This window comes from Coregonus lavaretus (genome assembly GCF_964263955.1).
Source record: "Coregonus lavaretus genome assembly, chromosome: 2".
Classification (NCBI taxonomy): domain Eukaryota; kingdom Metazoa; phylum Chordata; class Actinopteri; order Salmoniformes; family Salmonidae; genus Coregonus; species Coregonus lavaretus.
Genome location: NC_139989.1, coordinates 52,881,924 through 52,905,976, shown reverse-complemented (window position 1 = coordinate 52,905,976; position 24,053 = coordinate 52,881,924). Strand labels below are relative to the sequence as shown.

Below are 24,053 nucleotides of genomic sequence, written 5' to 3'. Positions count from 1 at the left end.
ACTTAGTGTTTCTTTCTTCTTCTTCTCAGCTGCACAAAGGTTGTGATCCCTCGTGGATGCGCTGGGTGTCTGAGAGATTATAGCCTGTGCTCAATAGACTCGAATTACTTACCCTTGAATGTGCACTGTTCAAAAGTTATCTCCACTCAGTGTTGTTGCTAGCACTTGCCCCCAATATAAAGTGTACCATCTGGGTTAACTTGGTTGAGCTTACAAAAACAGATCAGTAGGTCAACCTCACTGATTGGGATCTAATATGGGTGGCATCCCAGATGTGGAAAAATACACTATTTCAAAGCATAGTACATGTCATGTTTGCCTAAGTACAATGTAATTACTAGTTGTTACACAATATTTAGATAGTTAAAATGAAGTATATCTTGAGGGGTACTTACTTGTAATTAATGTGTATGTATACAGTACATTACTCATCCTGACAACCTGGCCCTCAATTTAAAGTTTCTGGTAGTTTCACTTCATTTCGAAAATAAGGTACAGAAATGAAGTGAAAATTCCAGAAGCTTTAAAATGAGGGCCAAGTTGTCAGGATGTAATTACATTGTACTTAGGCTTTGAAATAATGTGTTTTTCCACATCTGGGAGATGTAGACCAAGATAACCCAGATGGTACACTTTATTTTGGTGGCAAGTGCTAGCAATAACTTTGCATGGAGATATTTTTTCAACAGTGCACATTCATGGGTAAGTAATTGTAGCCTATTGAGCATAATCACCCGGACACCCAGCGCATCCACGAGGGGTCACAACCTTTGTGACAGTTGTTACTGAATCGGATGCAGCTGAGAAGAAACAAAGCACTAAGATTGTGAATTTAGTGGAAACCTGCCCATTTGTAACAAGCATTGTAACAAGCATTCATTGTTACACCTTTGTAATTACAGACCGCAATTACTGCCAGTTACATGTTGTTATTACAGTGTAACTATTGGTTGTTACAATTAACTACAAAACTTGTTACAGTGTAATTACACATTTAAGGAAGTGTTACCCAGCATGGCTATCTAATGAAACAGGCACACATCTGTCCAACTCAATTTACACCCCCCTCCAGGGGTGGAAAAAGTACTCAATTGTCATACTTGAGTAAAAGTAAAGATAGCTTCATAAAAAATGACTCAAGTAGATGTGAAAGTCACCCAGTAAAATACTACTTGAGTAAAAGTCTTTAAGTATCTGGTTTTAAATGACAACCAACCCATGTGACAACCAGCTCTGTCTACCATACAGCACAGTTCATACTGTAGCCTACACATATGTGAATTGTATGAAGTTATAGTAGTTACAGGCCTGTAAACTGGGTAGGCCAGATTGTTTATTTCAATCAACACAGTAACCGAGAGAGGAGAGCAGGTTCCAGATTGGGTATGAAACTCTTATCTGTGGTGTTCACACAGGGTGCTGCTGCCAGTGTACAAGAATGGAGGGGAGAGTTTGGCCCAAACGTTGTACTACTACTACTGAGTCTGATGCCATAAATAAGTGCCGTATACAATAGTCAATGTTCCCACTTCTCGTTTGTAAATTCCTCCTGTTGTCCTGTAGACTGGACCCTTTCTTTCTAAAATTAGCCGCCGAAATGGTTGCAACCCCTATTACTAGCCTGTTCAACCTCTCTTTCGTATCGTCTGAGATCCCCAGAGATTGGAAAGCTGCCTAGATCATCCCCCTCTTCAAAGGGGGTGACACTCTAGATTCAAACTGTTACAGACCTATATCCGTCCTGCCCTGCCTTTCGAAAGTATTTGAAAGTCAAGTTAACAAAGATCACCGACCATTTCGAATCCCACCGTACCTTCTCCGCTATGCAATCTGGTTTCCGAGCTGGTCACGGTTCCAGCTCATCCTGTTGTCTCCTCACCCCCTTTGCTGTTCATACAGATGTATATATTCGAAACATTTCTGGGATTTATTTCGGATCCATTTGTTTTTTATTGTGTTTCTTTCTAAAGGCTCAAACAATCGAGACAGCCTTCAAACATGGGCTGCCTTTGTCAACTAATTCCTGACCTGGACCAGAACAGAGGCCTGACTTGAGCCGGGCGCAGCATCTGGAGAGGCCAGGGTTGTGTTCATTAGGGCACACCCCATGAAAACGTTTTGCAAACGGAAAATGAAAACAAATGTTTTCATTGACCCACATTGTCAAATGAAATATAAATAATATTACATACTATTCCAATAACATAACATACCCAAACTGTTTTAGATTAAACATAATCAATTAAATGTCACAAGTCATTACAAGATTACAAAATGATCTAGTATCTAGTGTCGATCATCTCTTCACAGCTTGCTCTGTGACTTCCTTGCTCTCTTACTCTACACCAGCCTTTATATAGCAGAATATATTTAACTCAACCCTCAAATCCACCCTCTCATAACCACATCCTTATACTCTGGTTATGAGAGGGTGGTAAAACACAAGCTGTTGCTCTGCAACCAATGAACTGTTGTGTAGCAAACATTGCATCATGTCAAGCATTACAGAGCACCACCACATATCTGTTATACTGCACTGAATAGTGTAGTATCGAGTAAATGTTGCTAGTCATTGCTGATAAACAAAGGAGTCTGCTCATACTGAACCTTGATCATAAGTTTATTCATATCACAAGCTTTCAGCATGAGTTACAGGTGTCAAGATCACCCGGAGAGCAACGTCACAGATTGCAATGGCTGCTCTAACCTCTTCTTAGTTTTTCCCCCAGTATATATAATCTCCCCAAGATGTGGGTGGCTCCCTCTACTGTCCAATCCCGTGTCTACAACACACAGACTTCTCTGTCCTATCCGGGGTGTCACATTAAAACCATTCCCTCTGACACTAAAATAAACGTCCTCTCCGGTTCCACTTAAAAACATTAACAACGTCATAATCTTCATATACGACATTCCCCCCTTCGAGACTAAACAGTCTCGAAAACAAACAGAATAGGATTATGACAAGTAACAATTTATCTTATTGAGTATCTTTAACATTAAACCAAAAACATTTTCCTCTAGAGTGTAAATACCTTTCTATGAAATATGAATAAATGTTTATGAAGTGTGAATACATTACTATGAAATATGAACAAATCTTTATGGAGTGTGAGAGCGAAAAACTGTCTGGCAGCCATCTTTCCAGATATCCATCCATCAATCAAGACAGTAAAATTATCTCACGGTTCCTCTGCCCCAGGCAACCACCTAGGTACTCCCGATGAATTCATAAATCCTTATCAATGCATTTGACACTATGATGCAATTAAATACACATGTAAGCCCCTGCAAACAAAATACTATCCAAAATGTCCACACCAAGGCTGGTCAACCCATCGGACCCTATAGTGGAACTCTCTATCCCTGCCTAGACCCAATATCCCTAAGCATCAACGAAATAAACAAAAACATCTAAGATCCCCACATGTATCCAATAACATCAAATATCATTCTACAAAAATTAATACCTAAGAATATGACACAAATTATGTATTTACACATGCAACTATGTCTATATTTCATTGCAGACAATGGAATGTAGTCCACTACACTTCATCTCCCCCGTAGTCTCCTCTTCTAATGCATTGTTGATGATGGAATCGGAACATTTCCACACCTTCCTTGTTCCATCTCCTCCAGTCATTCTCCTTTCATATTGTCCCTTCATATTGTCCTTGTTTGAGTATTTCAATCTCTACATATTCCCCCAAATGCTTCTGGAAGAAAAGAAAAGACCAAACAGTATCTTTTGCAAAACAACATTTTCAAATTAAACATCAATATCAACTAAGAATATAAAAATTATATATAAATGATGTATGAATCACTATAAATGATAGAATAATGAAATAGGATAATGTGATTCATTCATACACTTCCCCCCTTTGATTCATAACATCATACTAAAATCACACTAATATTGAAAAAATATATATGAAAAATGATCAAATAATCAAAAAGGATATTTATCCATCCAGTCCCACTTGTCCATCTTCATCCAGATCAGGAACAGTCAACAACGGCATCTGAGTGTTGTCTCCAGGCATCACAACTCCAACCTATCTCAATATCATAGCTTTCTCAAAGGTCAGTAACAAATTACAAACATCACACACAGTGCTATCAAAGTTGCCATTAAAATCTAATCCATCACTGCTCCTACTTGGCCTAACTGATCTTGCAACCAAGTCTTCGCTGACCATCCAGCTCCTTCAGATCTACCAAACGCATCCCTTATATTCTTCAATGCATCTATAACTATCTGGAATCAAAGTATAGCTAATATTATCAATATGATCTGCCAAAAATGTTACACCATACCATGGAAAAAGTCCCCCCTTTTCTCTTAGACTTATCCTCCAATGATAGGCTTCAAGACTATGAAATGTCGCCATGTCCCTTTTCACCCTACTTCCAAACCTAGATTCAGATTTATCTGTGTCCGGTGCTACCCCTCTTTTAATGGTAGAAACCTCATATGGAAGCTTCAACGTTGACATGTAACAACATCCTGTCCATCCATAGGGTAAGAATATATACGCTTTATCACCACAAACCCTCCAAATATCTCTAAAATTCCCAATAGTCACATTGTCAGGCAAAAGCTAATCTTTCACCATCAAAGTCTTGCTGTTCTTACTACCTGGAACATAAAAAGTAACATTATATTTCTCATTACTACCCTTAAGGTCATGCTTACCCAAAGTTATCATATAACATCACAATCTGATATTCCCATAAACATACCTCTTACATCATATGTTTTATTAGCACAAAAACAACTTTTAGCCCTCACTGGTTTCACCTCCAATGCATCAGAGTTCGCTGTTACCTGATTTTCCTTCCCATCTAACAAATTCACATAGGGTAATTCATTTAACCAAGAACACTTAAACCTAGGCTTAAACAAATGTTTTGACAATGACATTATTTTATCTGTTACTGATTGTTGCTGATACAACAGCCATGACAAAGCATAAGATTGACACATACTTGATAGAGGTCGAGCGACCGTCTCTAAAATGTTTGGTGCTGGAATTCTCAACAGACATGGACCCTCAAGATTCCTCACTGATCTTACAGAATGAGCTAGCTGTTGGAACCAAAGATTCCTACCTGCCCATCCATCTTTAATTTTCACAACAGAAGAATCAAACCCATATGCATTTAGTTTCTCTCTTCCCTAACGAGCGGTACTGATCAGATACCTCTCCTTGTCTGTCATTAAAATCAAAGACCTCATCCTGTACCTCCATGATAGTATCCTTCACTATTTCAGATGAATCTATATTGTTCTCTACCACTATCTGCTCTCCTATTTTAACCCTATCCTTTTACCTTTACATTTTAGTCATTTAGCAGACGCTCTTATCCAGAGCGACCCACATGAGCAATTAGGGTTAAGTGCCTTGCTTAAGGGCACATCGACAGATTTTTCACCTAGTCGGCTCGGGGATTAGAACCAGCAACCTTTCGGTTACTGGCACAACGCTCTTACCCACTAAGCTACCTGCCGCCCTATCCTTACTATCATTGACAGCACTCTCCATCCGTACCATAAACTTCTGAGTCCCTCTTGCTACATCCTTTTATTTCAGAAAAGTTGTTGTCGGTGTCGGTGTCATACTTCCTACATTTGTTACTGCCGTCGTACCATTAATCCCTTTCAAAGTTACCATTAAAGTAGTTGATTTAGTTGATGTATTAACACCCTTAACTACTTCTAGTGGGAAAGCTACCGATATCCTCTGTGTATTATTTACTGTTGGAGTGGCTACTGTAATATACTTCTCCTGACCTCCTTTGGTGACTGCGGAAGCTTCGACAGACTTCAAATCTTCCATTATAAGCGTCACTTTACGAATTACATAGCCTTTTAACCAATAATTCTTAACCGGAACACATTTTAATGCTTGCACTAGATAAGTACACATATATTCTCCCTGATCTTTCTCTGTAACATTACGCAAACTAAATGAACAATCACTCATAACCCTCTTCCACTTCATATCGTTGTACAAACTATACCTCCTTTGACTAGGGGCAACAGCTTCTACTTCTGGTCCTGATAACAATACTTCTTCTCCATAATTATCTCTCCATGTGGGAGGAACGTCCCCATCCTAACCCTAATAACAGTCTTTTTTCCCCTAAAATTGGTGCTGGAGCTATTGGTTCCCTTATAATCAAATGCGATATATTTATGGCTTTAATAACTATCAATGTTGAAAGAGTTAAATTGCTTCTCACTGTTGTTTTAATATACTGAAGTGTTAATGTCATTGTTGTTACTTCACCTATTTTCCCTAAGACTTTTAACTCCTTACTTGTATTTCCCTCTATCACCACTAGTGTCACTCTCAGATCCACCTCTACGCAGACGACACCATTTTGTATACATCTGGCCATGGGCGGTGTGTTCAATAGGGCGATATGGGCGACGCACTGCCAAACCGGAAAAGGAATGGAATTTTTTTCTAATCAATTATATCACGGCAACAGTAGTTATCAGTGTTCACGTCTGATCTGCCAGCCACTAAATATCAAATCAGGCTAAAGTCGTGCTTCAAATGGCCCCGCCCGTTTTTGGGGCGATTTCAGTCAAGTTGAAAATCGCCCAGAAGTCTCTCATAGCCTGTCATGTAAAATCTATTTTTTTCAAATTTCAAAGCTTTCAATACATTCTCTATGGGTGTCTGTGGGCATGCACTTACGCGCTTTCGTCATACGTGACGTAACCATGAACGTAACTAAGACAATGGCGGCTAGCAGCGTCTCTGTTGTGACCTGCAGTGTGGCGTTATTTTATGTTTTTAATTTGTAGACTTAGTTTACAAACATTCTGCAAACATTCTGCTTTGAACTGATCTTTCGGTTTTGGACTGATCTTGTTGATCGTGTACATACCCGCTACGAACGGACTAAATAATGAAAACGCTGCAGGCAGCTGTAATCCCAATACAGCTGGGAGACTTGGCTGGATGACAGAGTCCCGGACAGAGAAGTGGAGCCGGCCACCTTCACCCTGGTCAGAGCGGACCGCGATCCTGGTAAGAGAGCGACTCTGTACCCCGACATCGAAATGCTTTCTGTGTCATTGCGACCTTACTATCAATTCAATTCAATTTAAGGGCTTTATTGGCATGGGAAACGTGTGTTAACATTGCCAAAGCAAGGGAAGTAGATAGTAAACAAAAGTGAAATAAACAATAAATATTAACAGTAAACATTACACTCAGAAGTTTCAAAAGAATAAAGACATTTCAAATGTCATATTATGTATATATACAGTGTTGTTACAATGTGCAAATAGTTAAAGTACAAATGGGAAAATAAATAAACATAAATATGGGTTGTATTTACAATGGTGTTTGTTCTTCACTGGTTGCCCTTTTCTTGTGGCAACAGGTCACAAATCTTGCAGCTGTGATGGCACACTGTGGTTTTTCACCCAGTAGATAAGGGAGTTTATCAAAATTGGGTTTGTTTTCGAATTCTTTGTGGATCGCTGTAATCTGAGGGAAATATGTGTCTCTAATATGGTCATACATTTGGCAGGAGGTTAGGAAGTGCAGCTCAGTTTCCACCTCATTTTGTGGGCAGTGTGCACATAGCCTGTCTTCTCTTGAGAGCCAGGTCTGCCTACGGCGGCCTTTCTCAATAGCAAGGCTATGGTCACTGAGTCTGTACATAGTCAAAGCTTTCCTTAAGTTTGGGTCAGTCACAGTGGTCAGGTATTCTGCCACTGTGTACTCTCTGTTTAGGGCCAAATAGCATTCTAGTTTGCTCTGTTTTTTTGTTTGTTCTTTCCAATGTGTCAAGTAATTCTCTTTTTGTTTTCTCATGATTTGGTTGGGTCTAATTGTGTTGTTGTTGTTGTTGTTGTTGTTGTTGTTGTCCTGGGGCTGTGTGGGGTCTGTTTGTGTTTGTGAACAGAGGCCCAGGACAAGCTTACTTAGGGGACTCTTCTCCAAGTTCATCTCTCTGTAGGTGATGGCTTTGTTATGGAAGGTTTGGGAATCGCTTCCTTTTAAGTGGTTACTATCTGCCCCGTGAGTTCCCCCAATTGTTTGTTACCGTTGTGTACTGTTGATAATCACAAGTTTACTGGAGAACTGAGACCACCAAGTAGAGACTTTGGACAGGGTGGATATGGTATAATAAAGGCAGTTTATTCAGAGGTAAAGATATCTGGAATCGCGTGCACGGACTCGTTCGTGCACGCGAGTAAAGTAAAAGTGTCCTGTCTTAGGTCAGCTAGGATCACCACTCCTTGGCCACCTGCTGACAAGGCTGACAAGATAGGACTCTTTTGTCCATTGTTATAGGATAGGAACAGAAACAAACGCCCAACACAAAATGGGTCATGCACAAGATTTTAGTCAGACCAAGCTATAACATTATATATTTACTACGACAGTACATTCAACCAAAAGCTAATATAACAAAGGCATCAGAGATTATTTATAATCTGTCACAGAAACTGGAATCCATCTCCCCAGATCAGTCAATAAATGCTTCTGGTATTGACTTATATGCTGCCCCTGTCTTCATGTTGTTGCTGGACATATCTTTTTTAAAATGTGTGTAGGTCACCTAAATCATCAGAAAAATTGCCCCTCCTGAGAATTTTTTCAGGAGCCGCCACTGCATCTGGCCCTTCATTGGACACTGTGTTAACAAACCTCCAACCAAGCTTCAATGCCATACAACACTCCTTCCGTAGCCTCCAACTGCTCTGAAACGCTAGTAAAACTAAATGCATGCTCTTCAATCGAACGCTGCTTGCACCCGCCCGCCCGACTAGAATCACTACTCTCGGCGGGTCCGATTTAGAATATGTGGACAATTACAAATACCTTGGTGTCTGGTTAGACCGTAAACTCTCCTTCCAGACTCACATTAAGCATCTCCAATCCAAAGTTAAATCTAGAATCGGCTTCCTATTTCGCAACAAATCCTCCTTCACTCATGCTGCCAAACATGCCCTCGTAAAACTGACTATCCTACCGATCCTTGACTTCGGCGATGTCATTTACAAAATAGCCTCCAACACTCTACTCAGCAAATTGGATGTAGTCTATCACAGTGCCATCCGTTTTGTCACCAAAGCCCCATATACTACCCACCATTGTGACCTGTATGCTCTCGTTGGCTGGCCCTCACTACATATTCGTCGCCAAACCCACTGGCTCCAGGTCATCTATAAATCACTGCTAGGCAAATCCCTGCCTTATCTTAGCTCATTGGTCACCATAGCAACACCCACCCGTAGTATGCGCTCCAGCAGGTATATCTCACTGGTCATCCCCAAAGCCAACACCTCCTTTGGCCGCCATTCCTTCCAGTTCTCTGCTGCCAATGACTGGAACGAACTGCAAAAATCTCTTAAACTGGAGACTCTTATCTCCCTCACTAACTTTAAGCATCAGTTGTCAGAGCAGCTTACCGATCACTGAACCTGTACACAGCCCATCTGTAATTAGCCCACCCAACTACTTCATCCCCATATTATTATTTATTTTGCTCATTTGCACCCCAGTATCTCTATTTGCACATCATCTTCTGCACATCTATCACTCCAGTGTTAATACAAAATTGTAATTATTTTGCACTATGGCCTATTTATTGCCTTAACTCCATAACTTAATACATTTGCACACACTGTATATAGATGTTCTATTGTGTTTTTGAATGTACGTTTTGTTTATCCCATATGTAACTCTGTGTTGTTGTTGTTTTTATCGCACTGCTTTGCTTTATCTTGGCCAGGTCGCAGTTGTAAATGAGAACTTGTTCTCAACTGGCTTACCTGGTTAAATAAAGGTTAAATAAAAATAAAAATAAAAAAATAGTGTAAATTTGTCAATGCGATGACTGAAGGCTGTGAGAAAGTTATCCAGGTCATATGTAGTGCAGGGGTGATATGGTGGAGAGCACAGGACACACAACACAATCAACCTTATTAGCATTTGCTTTAAAGTATTTTAGGACCAGCAAGCAGTCATTTAGCAAACAGTGTCACTTAAATAGGCAGATTATCAGCATACCAGTAGCTGTGATCTGAACTGTTGAGTGATTTACACAGGGATGTACTGACATCTTGTGGACACATGGACATCTTGCATCGCTTTTATAAAACAAAATAATGTACATTTTTCACCTTAATGTTTGTTCACCAAACATCTTTCCATTTCCCAACCAGGGTTGGGAAGTAACGGATTACAAAAAAACAGTAACTGTAATCTGTTACCAGCAAACATATTGTAATCAGATTACAGATTACAGGCTACTTTTGAAAAACCAGATCATTACTTCTTGGATTACTTTTAAATTCAAAAGGATGTTTGCGGGAAAAATCTTTCACACCTTTCTGTATTCTCAATGACATTTAAATCAGCATTGAAAAAAGGCGCAAGTTTAAGTTTGTTTCCGCCTGAGTCTGACCAGAAGTCAGAGACCACTATGATGACACACCAAATGCGTTTGTTTGATGGGAAAATAGCAGGAATATGCTTTTACGGGCTACAGTCCAAACCATGTCTTCCAATGGTGTGACTGTCAGCATCCAAATATTATCCAACTTGAATAAACGCTTGATGTGAATCACACTGCGGCTCTCTTATTTAGCTATTAGCTTTTTGCACCTTATGGATTGTGGTTGTTGTGGATGGCTTTTCACAAATGTATATATGTATTTTAACCCAATAATGGTTGAATTGAACAAGTTTAAGCTGCATATCAATCATTGTTTATAAAACCAGTGGACAGCCAGTGAAAACAGCTGAACAGTGCGGATCCAGGGCCTGATTAATGCGGGGGCTTACAGGGTCTGAAGCCCGTATGGGGCCCTTGAGGCAGAGTTTAGATAGCCTGCTGCATCAGATGGGGGAAGGAGAGGAGGTAGGGGGCCCACATGGGTAACTGGGGGGCCCTGCCTTGGTTGGGTAACTGATTCAGGGCTGGCCCTAGCTTATTGGGGGCCCTAAGTGAGATTTGGATCAATGGGGGCCCCCTGGAGGTTTAGATAGCTGGCTAGACTAATTTACCAATCTAAAAATTGTTAGCTGACAATTGAGTGACTGTCAGCTCTTTTTATTTTTTGTTTTTACGCAGAGGCTAGTGGCTAGGCATGGTTGGGGATGTTGCCCACCTTTCCCCCACCCCCCCTCAACAAAGCGAGAGGCCACAGTTCATGGAGCAAAAAGGTTTGAGGTTGAAATGACAGCGTCCGGGCACTCTGCTGCCACCGTCGCCGAGACGATGGGAGGGGAGACATTAAACCCCAGCCTGCGCTGGGGTGCAGAGCAGTTGGCTAGGTACCCGGAGCTGCGTGAGGGTCCAGGGCGAGACCCAAGCGCTGGATGTGGGAGACCGAGGCAGGAAGACCTGGTTCACCGACAAACCCCGATCCCCCTCGGACAAGGCCGACGCACCTGCAACATCCATTAATGGCCAGCTATGTAAACTCTAACATTGATTTATCCTGCAATAGATGTTGTTCAATTGGTAATATAAATTGTTGTCTTCTTCTAATGCCTCTTAAAGGGAAAGTAATCCAAAAGTGACTGAAAGTAATCCAATTACGTTACTGAGTTTGGGTAATCCAAACGTTACGTCACTGATTACAATTTTGGACACGTAACTAGCAACTGTAACGGATTGCATTTAGAAAGTAACTTACCCAAACCTGATCCCAACACATTCCCCACTTATTCCCACAACAGAATGCCTTAAAACACATTTTTTTTAAAGAAAAGAAATGACAATAAGTTACATACGACGTACACACAATAACGTTACTTCAATACAAAGCAAACCCACAATACTGCCCTACAAAGGCAAAGTGTAGTATCTATGTAAAAAAATGCAAAATCTGACTTCAAAGTCTTTTTCTGTCTAGACAGACAGTAATTTCGGGTACTTCATGATATATTCTGATTGACTCGCTTGTTCTTGTGTCAGGAAACTAAATACCACATTAATCAGATAATATACCTGGCCTTTACAACAGATCAAATATGTTTGACCAAATTCGTAGTTTCTACACTTTGCCTTTGTAGGGCAGAATTGCCTAACATTTTTAGGCAATCACCTTTGACCTAATATTGAGTTTCTTGGCTCTAGATATGTTTGACATAGACATGAAGTCATATTACAATGAACCGTAAGTCTAAGCAAAATAAGTTATAGTCTACTGCATAATCAAGGGTTTCCACTACTACCGATTTCCATACGTCTGTTGGAAATGGCTCATTCCAATTTAGCGTAGGCTTCACAGGCCATAGCCTAAAGTGGACCAGGCAGATATCTGCTCAGTTGCTGAAACAATTCAACCACCTAACCCCAGTACCATTTGGATCAGATTTGTTGCGACCTGGTATTCCTGTTTTGACTGACATATTGGCACGCTCTACAGGCATGTTCCATAGGAAAGACACATAATTTTACTTTGAAGAACTTCCTCCACCTGAACAACTTAGAGTATTCTTTCTCACTCATGCTCTGTAGACACTGAGCCAACTTCCGGTTTGGAGAAGCCGTCCACATGGACAAAGGCATAACCTGGGATGAATTTCTCATAAACCTGCCTGGGCGGTCCTGGGGCAACTGGCACAGAGCCCAACTTCATGACATTGAACAGTTTCTCAGTCATATAGTCAGGGTGTTTTCTCGTATTGTCGAATGGCAAGTAGAATTTACAGCTGGCCACTGTGCTTGGTTATTCCTCATGACTAATTTGCTTGTTATTAAAGTGGGCTCCATACGTGTTGATAGTGATGAACTTGCTCAGGAGTTGGTAATATTTGACCCTATAGTGGTTCCTCAGTCTCACTGGTCTTTACATTTTACATTTTAATCATTTAGCAGACACTCTTATCCAGAGCGACTTACAGTTAGTGAGTGCATACAATTGTATTAAATCGGAGCACACAATTTAAAATCAAAGCACATTTCACAGTAAAAAAATGAAAGAGATAAAAAAAAGGCAATAAAAGAGATGAATAACCGAACATGAAGGAAGTGTATATTCAACCAGCAGAATGAAAACTTAAGGTTAGGCATAGGGGCGTATGGACTTATCCAAACAAAGCCTCCCTGTTATGGTAGTGTTGCAACCCTACAGCAAACAGAAGAAAACGGACTGAACTTGTCCAATAAGAAATGCTTATATTCCATTTTTCCCCAATGAATACAACCCAGGCAAATACCAAGGTCCTGTTCACCAGGTCATGTCCATATCCTTAGGTAATTAAGGGTGAGGGAAACATATCTGGTGCTGAATGGGGAGTAGAGAAAACAACAAGGTGGGACGTCCCATCCTGCTCAACACTAGCCACGTCTCACTAAGATAAAGAGGAGAGCAGAGAGAATGCAGTTATAGGAATAAAATGCAGACACCTGCTCACTACTACACAGAGCTTTTCTATAGTTGTTAGGAAGACAAAAAATAATTACAGTGTATATAATGTCATGTGAGGACCAGGATAGCATGGCCTAATGTTTACTTTAGGTTATTGGATTGGAGATGAACATGGAGACTCTGACCTCTGTAGCCCTTCCTGCAGTCAAATGACCTAGTGGCCTCATGGGTGGAATGTTATTCATATTTTTCATAATTTCATAATTAATAAACATTATAAAAAATAAAAAAGAACAAAAATCTGGTGTTTCTATGTAAAACAGATTTGTTATATTTCAGTCTTCTGTGATGTATATCATGTATAATATTGGGATGCAAACTCAAAATTGAATACATTTCAACTGTATATCTGACATGGTACAGGTGTCTTCTTTTTTTAAGCCCATAACTATGTGTTTGAGGTGTATACTTTTGTTTCAAAGTACATTTGTTTAAGACTACCAAGAAACACTGACCCTGATTTAGCCCACTGCAGTAAAAGGTTAACTAGTTTTGAACATGCCATTCTGAAATACGCTGACATGGACTATCTAAATTGTATAGCTGTGCATCAAAAATTGCAACATAATAGGCTGCTCGAGGGCAAATGATCAAGCTAGGTATTAACTCAAGACAAAATGCATATTCATTTATATCAATACATGGTTCCAACGCTGTAAACAAACCCTCACACACAGAAACTCACATACACACACCTACTCGCCAGGATGTGATTAATCACTGGCTTGTTGTACGATTTCCCTCTAGATTGAATCTGTCTGTCTGTCTGTCTGTCTGTCTGTCTGTCTGTCTGTCTGTCTGTCTGTCTGTCTGTCTGTCTGTCTGTCTGTCTGTCTGTCTGTCTGTCTGTCTGTCTGTCTGTCTGTCTGTCTGTCTGTCTGTCTGTCTGTCTGTCTGTCTGTCTGTCTGTCTGTCTGTCTGTCTGTCTGTCTGTCTGTCTGTCTGTCTTCCTTCCTTCATATTACTGGTACAAGTAAATAGAAAGCATAACAACATGAACAAGCTTCCCCTTCCTGTGACCGGTGTATTGTGGGTCATAACTGTAACAGAAACTCCATTTCCCTCCTTGGAGCGTGAGTGACCAGAATGCATTAAGGGCCTGCTCTCTGCTCAGACCCAAATACTAATGTAATTGTGCCCATATATCTATCTAACAATGATAGCACTGGCATTCTAACTCCTACACATACTGTACATTCCTCCTCCTGCTCTCATGCACCCACAAACACACATTGAATTTACTGCGGAATTCTCTGCTTCCGTTGCCAAGGAGCCTGAAAAGTCCCTCCTTTTCCCAGAGAAAAATGTTTGCTCCAAGAATGGATACTTGGAGACTCTGTTTCAAACATGACTTTAAATAGAACCATGAGGAAACCTGTAGAAAATGTTATGCTGAAGTACTGAAATTCCCACCTAAGAAACATATGGTTCTCAGAATGGTATGTGCTAGCTGGGTATCCTGCACCATTCCCAGAATGTTGTGGGAAGGTTGTATGCATAATAACCGTAGGACAACCATGCTCTAACCAAGCTGAAAGAAACATATGGTTCTCAGAATGTTATGTGCTAGCTGGGATGGTTTTAAAAAACCCTGTCAAACCACAGCAACCTAGTACTTGTTCATATGAATTATATTTGAAAGAAGGACTAGTGGGGTTTCCTATGCACAGACACAGAGAAAGCAACATGATTGGACAATAAAACTCACAGGGCTGAGCTTGCTTTATACAGGTTTGCATCATGTAGTCCTGCCCTATGAAACTGTAGGCCTAATAACATTCCAGTTAATAATTTTGCATTGAAAAAGTCTAGGTAACCTAGTCAGCCCAATTTTGAATACAAACCAAATTTGGTCCCACCCACTGGGCACAGACGTCAGTTCAACGTCTAGTTTTGATTTATAATTGGTTGAGATGTCAACTAACTTGAATTCAACGTGAAATCTACAGAAAATGTCACCATGTCATTGGATTTAGGTTAAAAGTTGGGTGAAAAAAAAGGACGATCAGTTTTCCATGTTAATTCAACGTCATCACATTCAACCAGTTTTTGCGCAGTGGGCGTTTCATATTTTCTCACAAACAAATGGGCTATAAATACGCAACGTTACCGCTTCGTTTACCCTGGCCAGAGGGATAGGGTGCATATCTTGTGCCCAATAGAAATGAATGGTAAATAATGTATTGTGTCATTTTGAAGTAACTTTTATTGTAATTATTATTATTGTATTACTGTAAGTTGCTCTGGATAAGAGTGTCTGTCTGCTAAATGACTAAAATGTAAATGTAAATAACAATAGAATATGTTTATAAAAACTTCTACATTAATGTGGATGCTACCATGATTACGGATAATCCTGAATGAATCGTGAATTATGTTGAGTGAGAAAGTTACAGACGCACAAATATCATACCCCCAAGACATGCTAACCTCTCACATTTACAATTACAGGGGAGGTTAGCATATCTGTGGGGTATGATATTATAAACAAACAGCAAATGCATCCAACAAGTTTGTAGAGTCACAACCTTGATGTAATCATTGCGTGCTAGGAATATGGCACCAAATGTTTTGACATATTGTTTGGAACAATAATAATCTTCAAACACATCAAATTTCCAGAGTGGGGTCTCTGGTACTTTTGAAGATATTACCCATTTTATACATAAAAAATTATATAGGTTATAGGTCATTATAGGTCATTAACCAATCACAGCCCTCCTTTAGGATTGCACATTCAGCAAATCACTAGCAGAGGGAGTTCCCTTTGGTGGTGCTTATAAAATGTATCATAGCTTAGTAGAGCCCACTGGAAATGTTATGTACTTGTAGAGTATATTGTTCCAAACAATATGTCTTAAAATGAACAACATCAAAAAGGGTACTTTTGAGATATTAATATTTTTATGTTGAATAAATGAATGGGGAAAATGTTGAATCGAGACATACTCCATATTTGAGAGCACACTATAATCAAATCAAATCAAATGTTATTTGCCACATGCGCCGAATACAACAGGTGTAGACATTTCAGTGAAATGCTTACTTACAAGCCCTTAACCAACAATGCAGTTTTTTGAAGAAAACAATGTGTTAAGTAAAAAAAAAAAAGAAACAAATAACTAAAGATCAGCAGTAAAATAAAATAACAGTAGGGAGGCTATATACAGGGGGGTACCGGTACAGAGTCAATGTGCGGGGGCACCGGCTAGTCAAGGTAATTGAGATAATATGTACATGGGTAGAGTTAAAGTGACTATGCATAAATAATAAACAGAGTAGCAGCAGCATAAAAGTGGGGGATGGGGTGGGGGTGGGGCGGGGCAGTGCAAATAGTCTGGGTAGCCATGATTAGCTGTTCAGGAGTCTTATGGCTTGGGGGTAGAAGCTGTTGAGAAGCCTTTTGGACCTAGACTTGGCGCTCCGGTACCGCTTGCCGTGCGGTAGCAGAGAGAACAGTCTATGACTAGGGTGGCTGGAGTCTTTGACATTTTTTTGGGTCTTCCTCTGACACCGCCTGGTATAGAGGTCCTGGATGGCAGGAAGCTTGGCCCCAGTGATGTACTGGGCCGTACGCACTATCCTCTGTAGTGCCTTGCGGTCGGACTCCGAGCAGTTGCCATACCAGGCGGTGATGCAACCAGTCAGGATGCTCTCGATGGTGCAGCTGTAGACCTTTTTGAGGATCTGAGGACCCATGCCAAATCTTTTCAGTCTCCTGAGGGGGAATAGGCTTTGTCGTGCCCTCTTCACGACTGTCTTGGTGTGTTTGGACCATGATAGTTTGTTGGTGATATGGACACCAAGGAACTTGAAGCTCTCAACCTGTTCCACTACAGCCCCGTCGATGAGAATGGGGGCATGCTCAGTCCTCTTTTTTTTTTTCCTGTAGTCCACAATCATCTCCTTTGTCTTGATCACGTTGAAGGAGAGGTTATTATCCTGGAACCACACAACCAGGTCTCTGACCTCCTCCCTGTAGGCTGTCTCATTGTTGTTGGTGATCAGGCCTACCACTGTTGCGTTGTCGGCAAACTTAATGATGGTGTTGGAGTCGTGCCTGGCCATGCAGTCATGGGTGAACAGGGAGTACAGGAGGGGACTGAGCACGCACCCCTGAGGGGCCCCCGTGTTGAGGATCAGTGTGGCAGATGTGTTGTTACCTACCATTACCACCTGGGGGCGGACCGTCAGGAAGTCCAGGATCCAGTTGCAGAGGGAGGTGTTTAGTCCCAGGATCCTTAGCTTAGTGATGAGCTTTGAGGGCACTATGGAGTTGAATGCTAAGCTGTAGTCAATGAATAGCATTCTCACATAGGTGTTCCTCTTGTCCAGGTGGGAAAGGGCAGTGTGGAGTGCAATAGAGATTGCATCATCTGTGGATCTGTTGGGGCGGTATGTGGATACTCCTTCAAATTAGTGAATTTGTCTATTTCAGCCACACCCGTTGCTGACAGGTGTATAACATCGAGCACACAGCAATCTCCATAGACCAACATTGGCAGTAGAATGGCCTTATTGAAGAGCTCAGTGACTTTCAACGTGGCACCGTCATAGGATGCCACCTTTCCAACAAGTCAATTTGTCAAATTTTGCCCTGCTAGAGCTGCCCCGGTCAACTGTAAGTGCTGTTATTGTGAAGTGGAAACGTCTAGGAGCAACAACGGCTCAGCCGCGAAGTGGTAAGCCACACAAGCTCACAGAACGGGACTGCCGAGGGCTGGAGCGCGTAGCGCGTAAAAATTGTCTGTCCTCAGTTGCAACACTCACTACCAAGTTCGAAACTGCCTTTGGAAGCAACGTCAGCACAAGAACTGTTAGTCGGGAGCTTCATGAAATGGGTTTCCATGGCCGAGCAGCTGCACACAAGCCTAAGATCACCATATGCAATGCCAAGTGTCGGCTGGAGTGGTGTAAAGCTCTCCGCCATTGGACTCTGGAGCAGTGGAAACACGTTCTCTGGAGTGATGAATCACGGTTTGGCGGATGCCAGGAGAACGCTACCTGCCCCAATGCATAGTGCCAACTATAAAGTTTGGTGGAGGAGGAATACTGGTCTGGGGCTGTTTTTCATTGTCCGGGCTAGGCCCCTTAGTTCCAGTGAAGGGAAATCTTAATGCTACAGCATACAATTACATTCTAGATGATTCTGTGCTTCCAAATTTGTGGCAACAGTTTGGGGAAGGCCCTTTCCTGTTTCAGCATGACAATGCCCCCGTGCACAAAGCGAGGTCCATACAGAAATGGTTTGTCAAGATCGGTGTGGAAGAACTTGACTGGCCTGCACAGAGCCCTGACCTTAACCCCATCGAACGCCCTTTGGATTAATTGGAATGCCGACTGCGAGCCAGACCTAATTACCCAACATCAGTGCCCGACCTCACTAATGCTCTTGAGGCTGAATAGAAGCAAGTCCCTGCAACAATGTTCCAACATCTAGTGGAAAGACTTCCCAGAAGAGTGGAGGCTGTTATAGCAGCAAAGGGGGGACCAACTCCATATTAATGCCCATGATTTTGGAATGAGATGTTTGACGAGCAGGTGTCCACATACTTTTGTTAATGTACAGTCGTGGTCAAATGTTTTGAGTCTTCACAAAGTTTGCTGCTTCAGTGTTTTTAGATATTTTTGTCAGATGTTACTATGGTATACTGAAGTATAATTACAAGCATTCCATAAGTGTCAAAGGCTTTTATTGACAATTACATTAAGTTTATGCAAAGAGTCAATATTTGCAGTGTTGACCCTTCTTTTTCAAGACCTCTGCAATCCACCCTGGCATGCTGTCAATTAACTTCTGGGCCACATCCTGACTGATGGCAGCCCATTCTTGCATAATCAATGCTTGGAGTTTGTCAGAATTTGTGGGTTTTTGTTTGTCCAACTGCCTCTTGAGGATTGACCACAAGTTCTCAATGGGATTAAGGTCTGGGGAGTTTCCTGGCCATGGACCCAAAATGGCCAGGAAACTTAGTTTTGTTCACTTAGTTATCACTTTTGCCTTATGGCAAGGTGCTCCATCATGCTGGAAAAGTTTGTCACCAAACTGTTCTTGGATGGTTGGGAGAAGTTGCTCTCGGACGATGTGTTGGTACCATTCCTTATTCATGGCTGTGTTCTTAGGCAAAATTGTGAGTGAGCCCACTCCCTTGGCTGAGAAGCAACCCCACACATGAATGGTCTCAGGATGCTTTACTGTTGTCATGACACAGGACTGATGGTAGCGCTCACCTTGTCTTCTCCGGAGAAGCTTTTTTCTGGATGCCCCAAACAATCGGAAAGGGGATTCATCAGAGAAAATGACTTTACCCCAGTCCTCAGCAGTCCAATCCCTGTACCTTTTGCAGAATATCAGTCTGTCCCTGATGTTTTTCCTGGAGAGAAGTGGCTTCCTCGCTGCCCTTCTTGACACCAGGCCATCCTCCAAAAGTATTTGCCTCACTGTGCGTGCAGATGCACTCACACCTGCCTACTGCCATTCCTGAGCAAGCTCTGCACTGGTGGTGCCCCGATCCCGCAGCTGAATCAACTTTAGGAGACGGTCCTGGCGCTTGCTGGACTTATCCTTGCCTGTGAAGCCCTTTTTGTGCAAAGCAATGATGACGGCACGTGTTTCCTTGCAGGTAACCATGGTTAACAGAGGAAGAACAATGATTTCAAGCACCATCTTCCTTTTAAAGCTTCCAGTCTGTTATTCTAACTCAATCAGCATGACAGAGTGATCTCCAGCCTTGTCCTCGTCAACACTCTCACCTGTGTTAACGAGAGAATCACTGACATGATGTCAGCTTGTCCTTTTGTGGCAGGGCTGAAATGCAGTGGAAATGTTTTTGGGGGATTACGTTCATTTCCATGGCAAAGAGGGACTGGAGTATATGCAAACTGCCATCATAAAAACTGAGGGAGCAGTCTTTGTGAAAATTAATATTTGTGTCATTCTCAAAACTTTGACCTCAACTGTAGTATCGTTTTTATGTGAGAATTGCCTACGTTGGCCTATCTGTTTACATTGCAAAAATCCAGGAACTTTCAATAAATTCCCTCGTTTTCCTAAAATCCTCCGGATTTCCTGCTTATTCCCTCCTGATTCCGGGAATCCTCCAACTGGGATTTTGGAAAAAACAGGGAATTTATTGAAAGTTCCCGGAATTTTGCAACCCTAGCTCTATCTAAATCATAAACATAGAGGGCTTTCATAGTTTACAGAAGGCTTGTAAGATAAACAAGAACTGAAGGATGTTTGGCTGATCACAGGTGTACATCCAAAATATATTTGGATATACTGTATCTCAATGCAAGTGTTGGGTTGAGCAAAGATTTCAAGCAAAAAGGCTGTGTTTAGACAGGCAGCCCAATTCTGATATATTTTTCACTAATTGGTCTTTTGACCAATCAGATCAGCTCTGAAAAAGAGCTGATGTGAAACGATCTGATGTGATTGGTCAAAAGACCAATTAGTGGAAAAATATCAGAATTGGGCTGCCTGTGTAAACACAGCCATAGAAGAAGCAAATTAATATCTGATTTCAAAAGGACTCCTCCCAAAGAGCAAATATTTACTGTATGATGACAAGTTGATTCTTTATCCTACGATTAGTATTTTGAGTATTTACATCCTCCTTCTCTGATATTTACACTGTATTACACGTATGCATTGTCTTTTAAAATATTATTTCAATTCCATAACACTCTACTTGCACATCATATACCAGGGCTCTCCAACCCTGTTCCTGGAGATCTACCGTCCTGTTTGTTCACTCCAACCATAATCTAGCACACCTGATTCTAATAATTAGCTGGTTGATAAGCTGCACCAGGTTATTTACAACTGGGGTTGGAGTGAAAACCTACAGGAGGGTAGCGCGCCAGGAAGAGGGTTGGAGAGCCCTGTCATATACCAAGCCACATCGACAAAACTAAGCACATTATGAAGGTGTGTATTTCTTTGACAAATTGCACACGGCAGGCTAGAGGGCAGTGTGTCTAAGGTGTGACATGAGGGGCAAAGGCTAGAGAGGCTGTCCCTCTGCCTGCAGTGACACACTAGTTCTAGGCTTATCCTCACTCAAGGATGTGGAGGCACATGAGTGACTCAGCTAGGTGTCAGCTGTGGCTTTAAATCAAAGCTAGCAACATCATTCTGATTAAGTTCAAAGTTATATCTCAGAGCTAGCAGGTAAGCACACCTCACCCAGTATGTTGTTTCCTTGAAGAACAGTGTGGAATGTGGTGCAGATATGTAGATATTACTTTTTGGATGTAACTGTTGCTCTGTATGTTTGAATGGAGTCTGTCTGTCTGATTTAATGCTGAGTTTCCTATACGGTTAGTATCAAGTGTGTGTGTGTGTGTGTGTGTGTGTGTGTGTGTGTGTGTGTGTAAAATTGGTTATGTGTTAGAAAAATGAATTTGTCTTTGTCTTTCTTGTAACAGACAAGTCGAAACAGAAAGAACAACGGAATTAAAGTTTAGTAAAATACCATCTGTGATGTTAGTAAAGTGTGTGCACAGGTGTGTGTGTATATATATATTATATATATAGCTGTATTCATGTCTTTAAATATTAGCTGGCTTTATGGCAACTTGTTGGTATCAAAACATTCACACAGGTTTATTGTTATTGCCTACCCTGGTAGTTCCCATTGCATAACATGCTATCATTATTTGACTGCGTAGTACATTTTACTTAAAACCTGTCCTTATCTCATTGGTAACCCTTTAGGTTACATATCCTGCAACCTGAAGTGAATTACCCCGGGCAAGGGTGAAATCACAGCCCCCAACACTGAGTCCCATGACTCCTTAGTTCAATAGTCTTACTATATCCTCTGAGTTCAATATTTATTGATCTATCCTATATGCTGGTTCAGAGGCTGGACTCTATACACACAGTAGCCAGGATAAGTATCCAGAGTATTTGTTTAGTTTGACCACATGGCTCATTTGTTTCTCTGGATGGGAAGCATGTCCTGTGAACTCAGGATCTTAGTCACAACCACTGCCTCAGTCACTTCAGAAGTCACTAACCTAACAGAAACTTGAGCTTGTCTTAATGACTTTGATTACTGTTATGACAACCATATAATATGCATGACTAGTGAAGCAATGAAACGGTCCGCTGATAGAGCACTAGCCTTGTCAGCAGATGTCTGCCCTCACCCTAAAACCTGTCTGTGGTTAGAGTTTATGATTGACCAGTATTCCTCGTGCTAAAATAATCATTGTCAACTTTACGAATACATGCAATAATAGAGTGATTAGATGTGTTTGCCTGTTCTTAATAAACTGAAAAACAAACAGCCTTTCCTTTTGACAGGCCAAATGATGTGTCTTGGACCAAGTCGTAGAATTGGGCACCGGAGCCTGATGGGCATTCTCCTGCTGGGCTGCTTGCTGACCTGTCTACTGTACCGACCCACTATCACTTGGCTCCTTGTCCTGGCCAAGCACTTCCAGGCGGAGCACAAACAAGACGTTACCGTGCTGGTCTGGCACTGGCCATTTGACCATCCCTTCAAACTGAACTCCTGCAGGTCCCTGTATAACATTGAAGGCTGTCACCTGACAGACGACAGAGAGCTGTACAGTCAAGCGGACGCTGTTCTCATCCACCACCGAGAAATCAAAGAGGATTTATCCAACCTGCCCCAAGAACCACGGCCCTCCTTCCAGAAATGGGTGTGGATGAATTTCGAATCGCCGGCACACACGAATAGAATACCTGGCTTGGAAGATCTGTTTAATGTGACTTTGAACTACAGGCAGGATGCAGACATCAACATGCCTTATGGCTCTCTCGTCCTTCGGACTAAAGAGAAGGAGGAGTTTGTCCCGCACAAAAACCGACTGGTCTGTTGGATCGTTAGCAACTGGAAGCCAGAACACAAGAGGACTTGGTACTACATGGAGCTGCGCAAATTCATCAGGATTCACACCTACGGGAACCCTTTCAATAAAAAGGTGTCTCTTAGTGAATACAGAATGATTGTGGCCAGCTGTAAATTCTACCTGTCTTTTGAGAACTCTGTCCATAAGGACTACATCACAGAAAAACTCTACAACGCTCTCAAGTTGGGCGCCGTTCCTGTGGTGATGGGCCCATCAAGAGAGAACTACGAGAAGTTCATCCCTGGAGATTCCTTCATCCATGTGGATGACTTCCGCTCGTCAAGAGCCCTGGCCAAACACCTCCTCTTACTGGACAAGAATGAGGAGATGTACCGTAAATACTTCAAGTGGCAGAGGATCCACACAGTTAGCATCAACGACTTCCCCATTCAGACAGCCTGCAACAGCTGTGAATACATCAGATGCCACCCTGAGAATCAGATGGTTACTGAGCTCTATAAATGGTTCTGGGAGGAAGGATGATGAGACACTTGGAGCGAATCTATTACAAATCTACAATATCTACTTCTTCCATAATCAGGGATGGGGAAAAAACTGAGCAAAATGTATCTTTTACACAATGGCAAAAGTGCCAAAAATTATATTTCATTAAAGGACAGTGTTGTGTTTTCAGAAAAAGACTGAAAATACATTCACCGAACTTCCATTTTTACATTTTTTAAATTTTTTTAGTCATTTAGCAGACGCTCTTATCCAGAGCGACTTACAGTTAGTGAAT

At 41.5% G+C, this 24,053-nt stretch overlaps 1 protein-coding gene across 1 annotated transcript; it reads left to right on the top strand.

The window, feature by feature from the left end:
• Positions 1-22,747: 22,747 nt before the first annotated feature.
• Positions 22,748-23,797, top strand: LOC311139631 (4-galactosyl-N-acetylglucosaminide 3-alpha-L-fucosyltransferase 9-like; the record flags this gene model as incomplete). The annotated part of the gene is made up of 1 exon (XM_084174541.1): positions 22,748-23,797. The coding sequence occupies one exon, from the start codon at positions 22,748-22,750 to the stop codon at positions 23,795-23,797; it is 1,050 nt and encodes a 349-aa protein (XP_084030667.1).
• Positions 23,798-24,053: the final 256 nt, after the last annotated feature.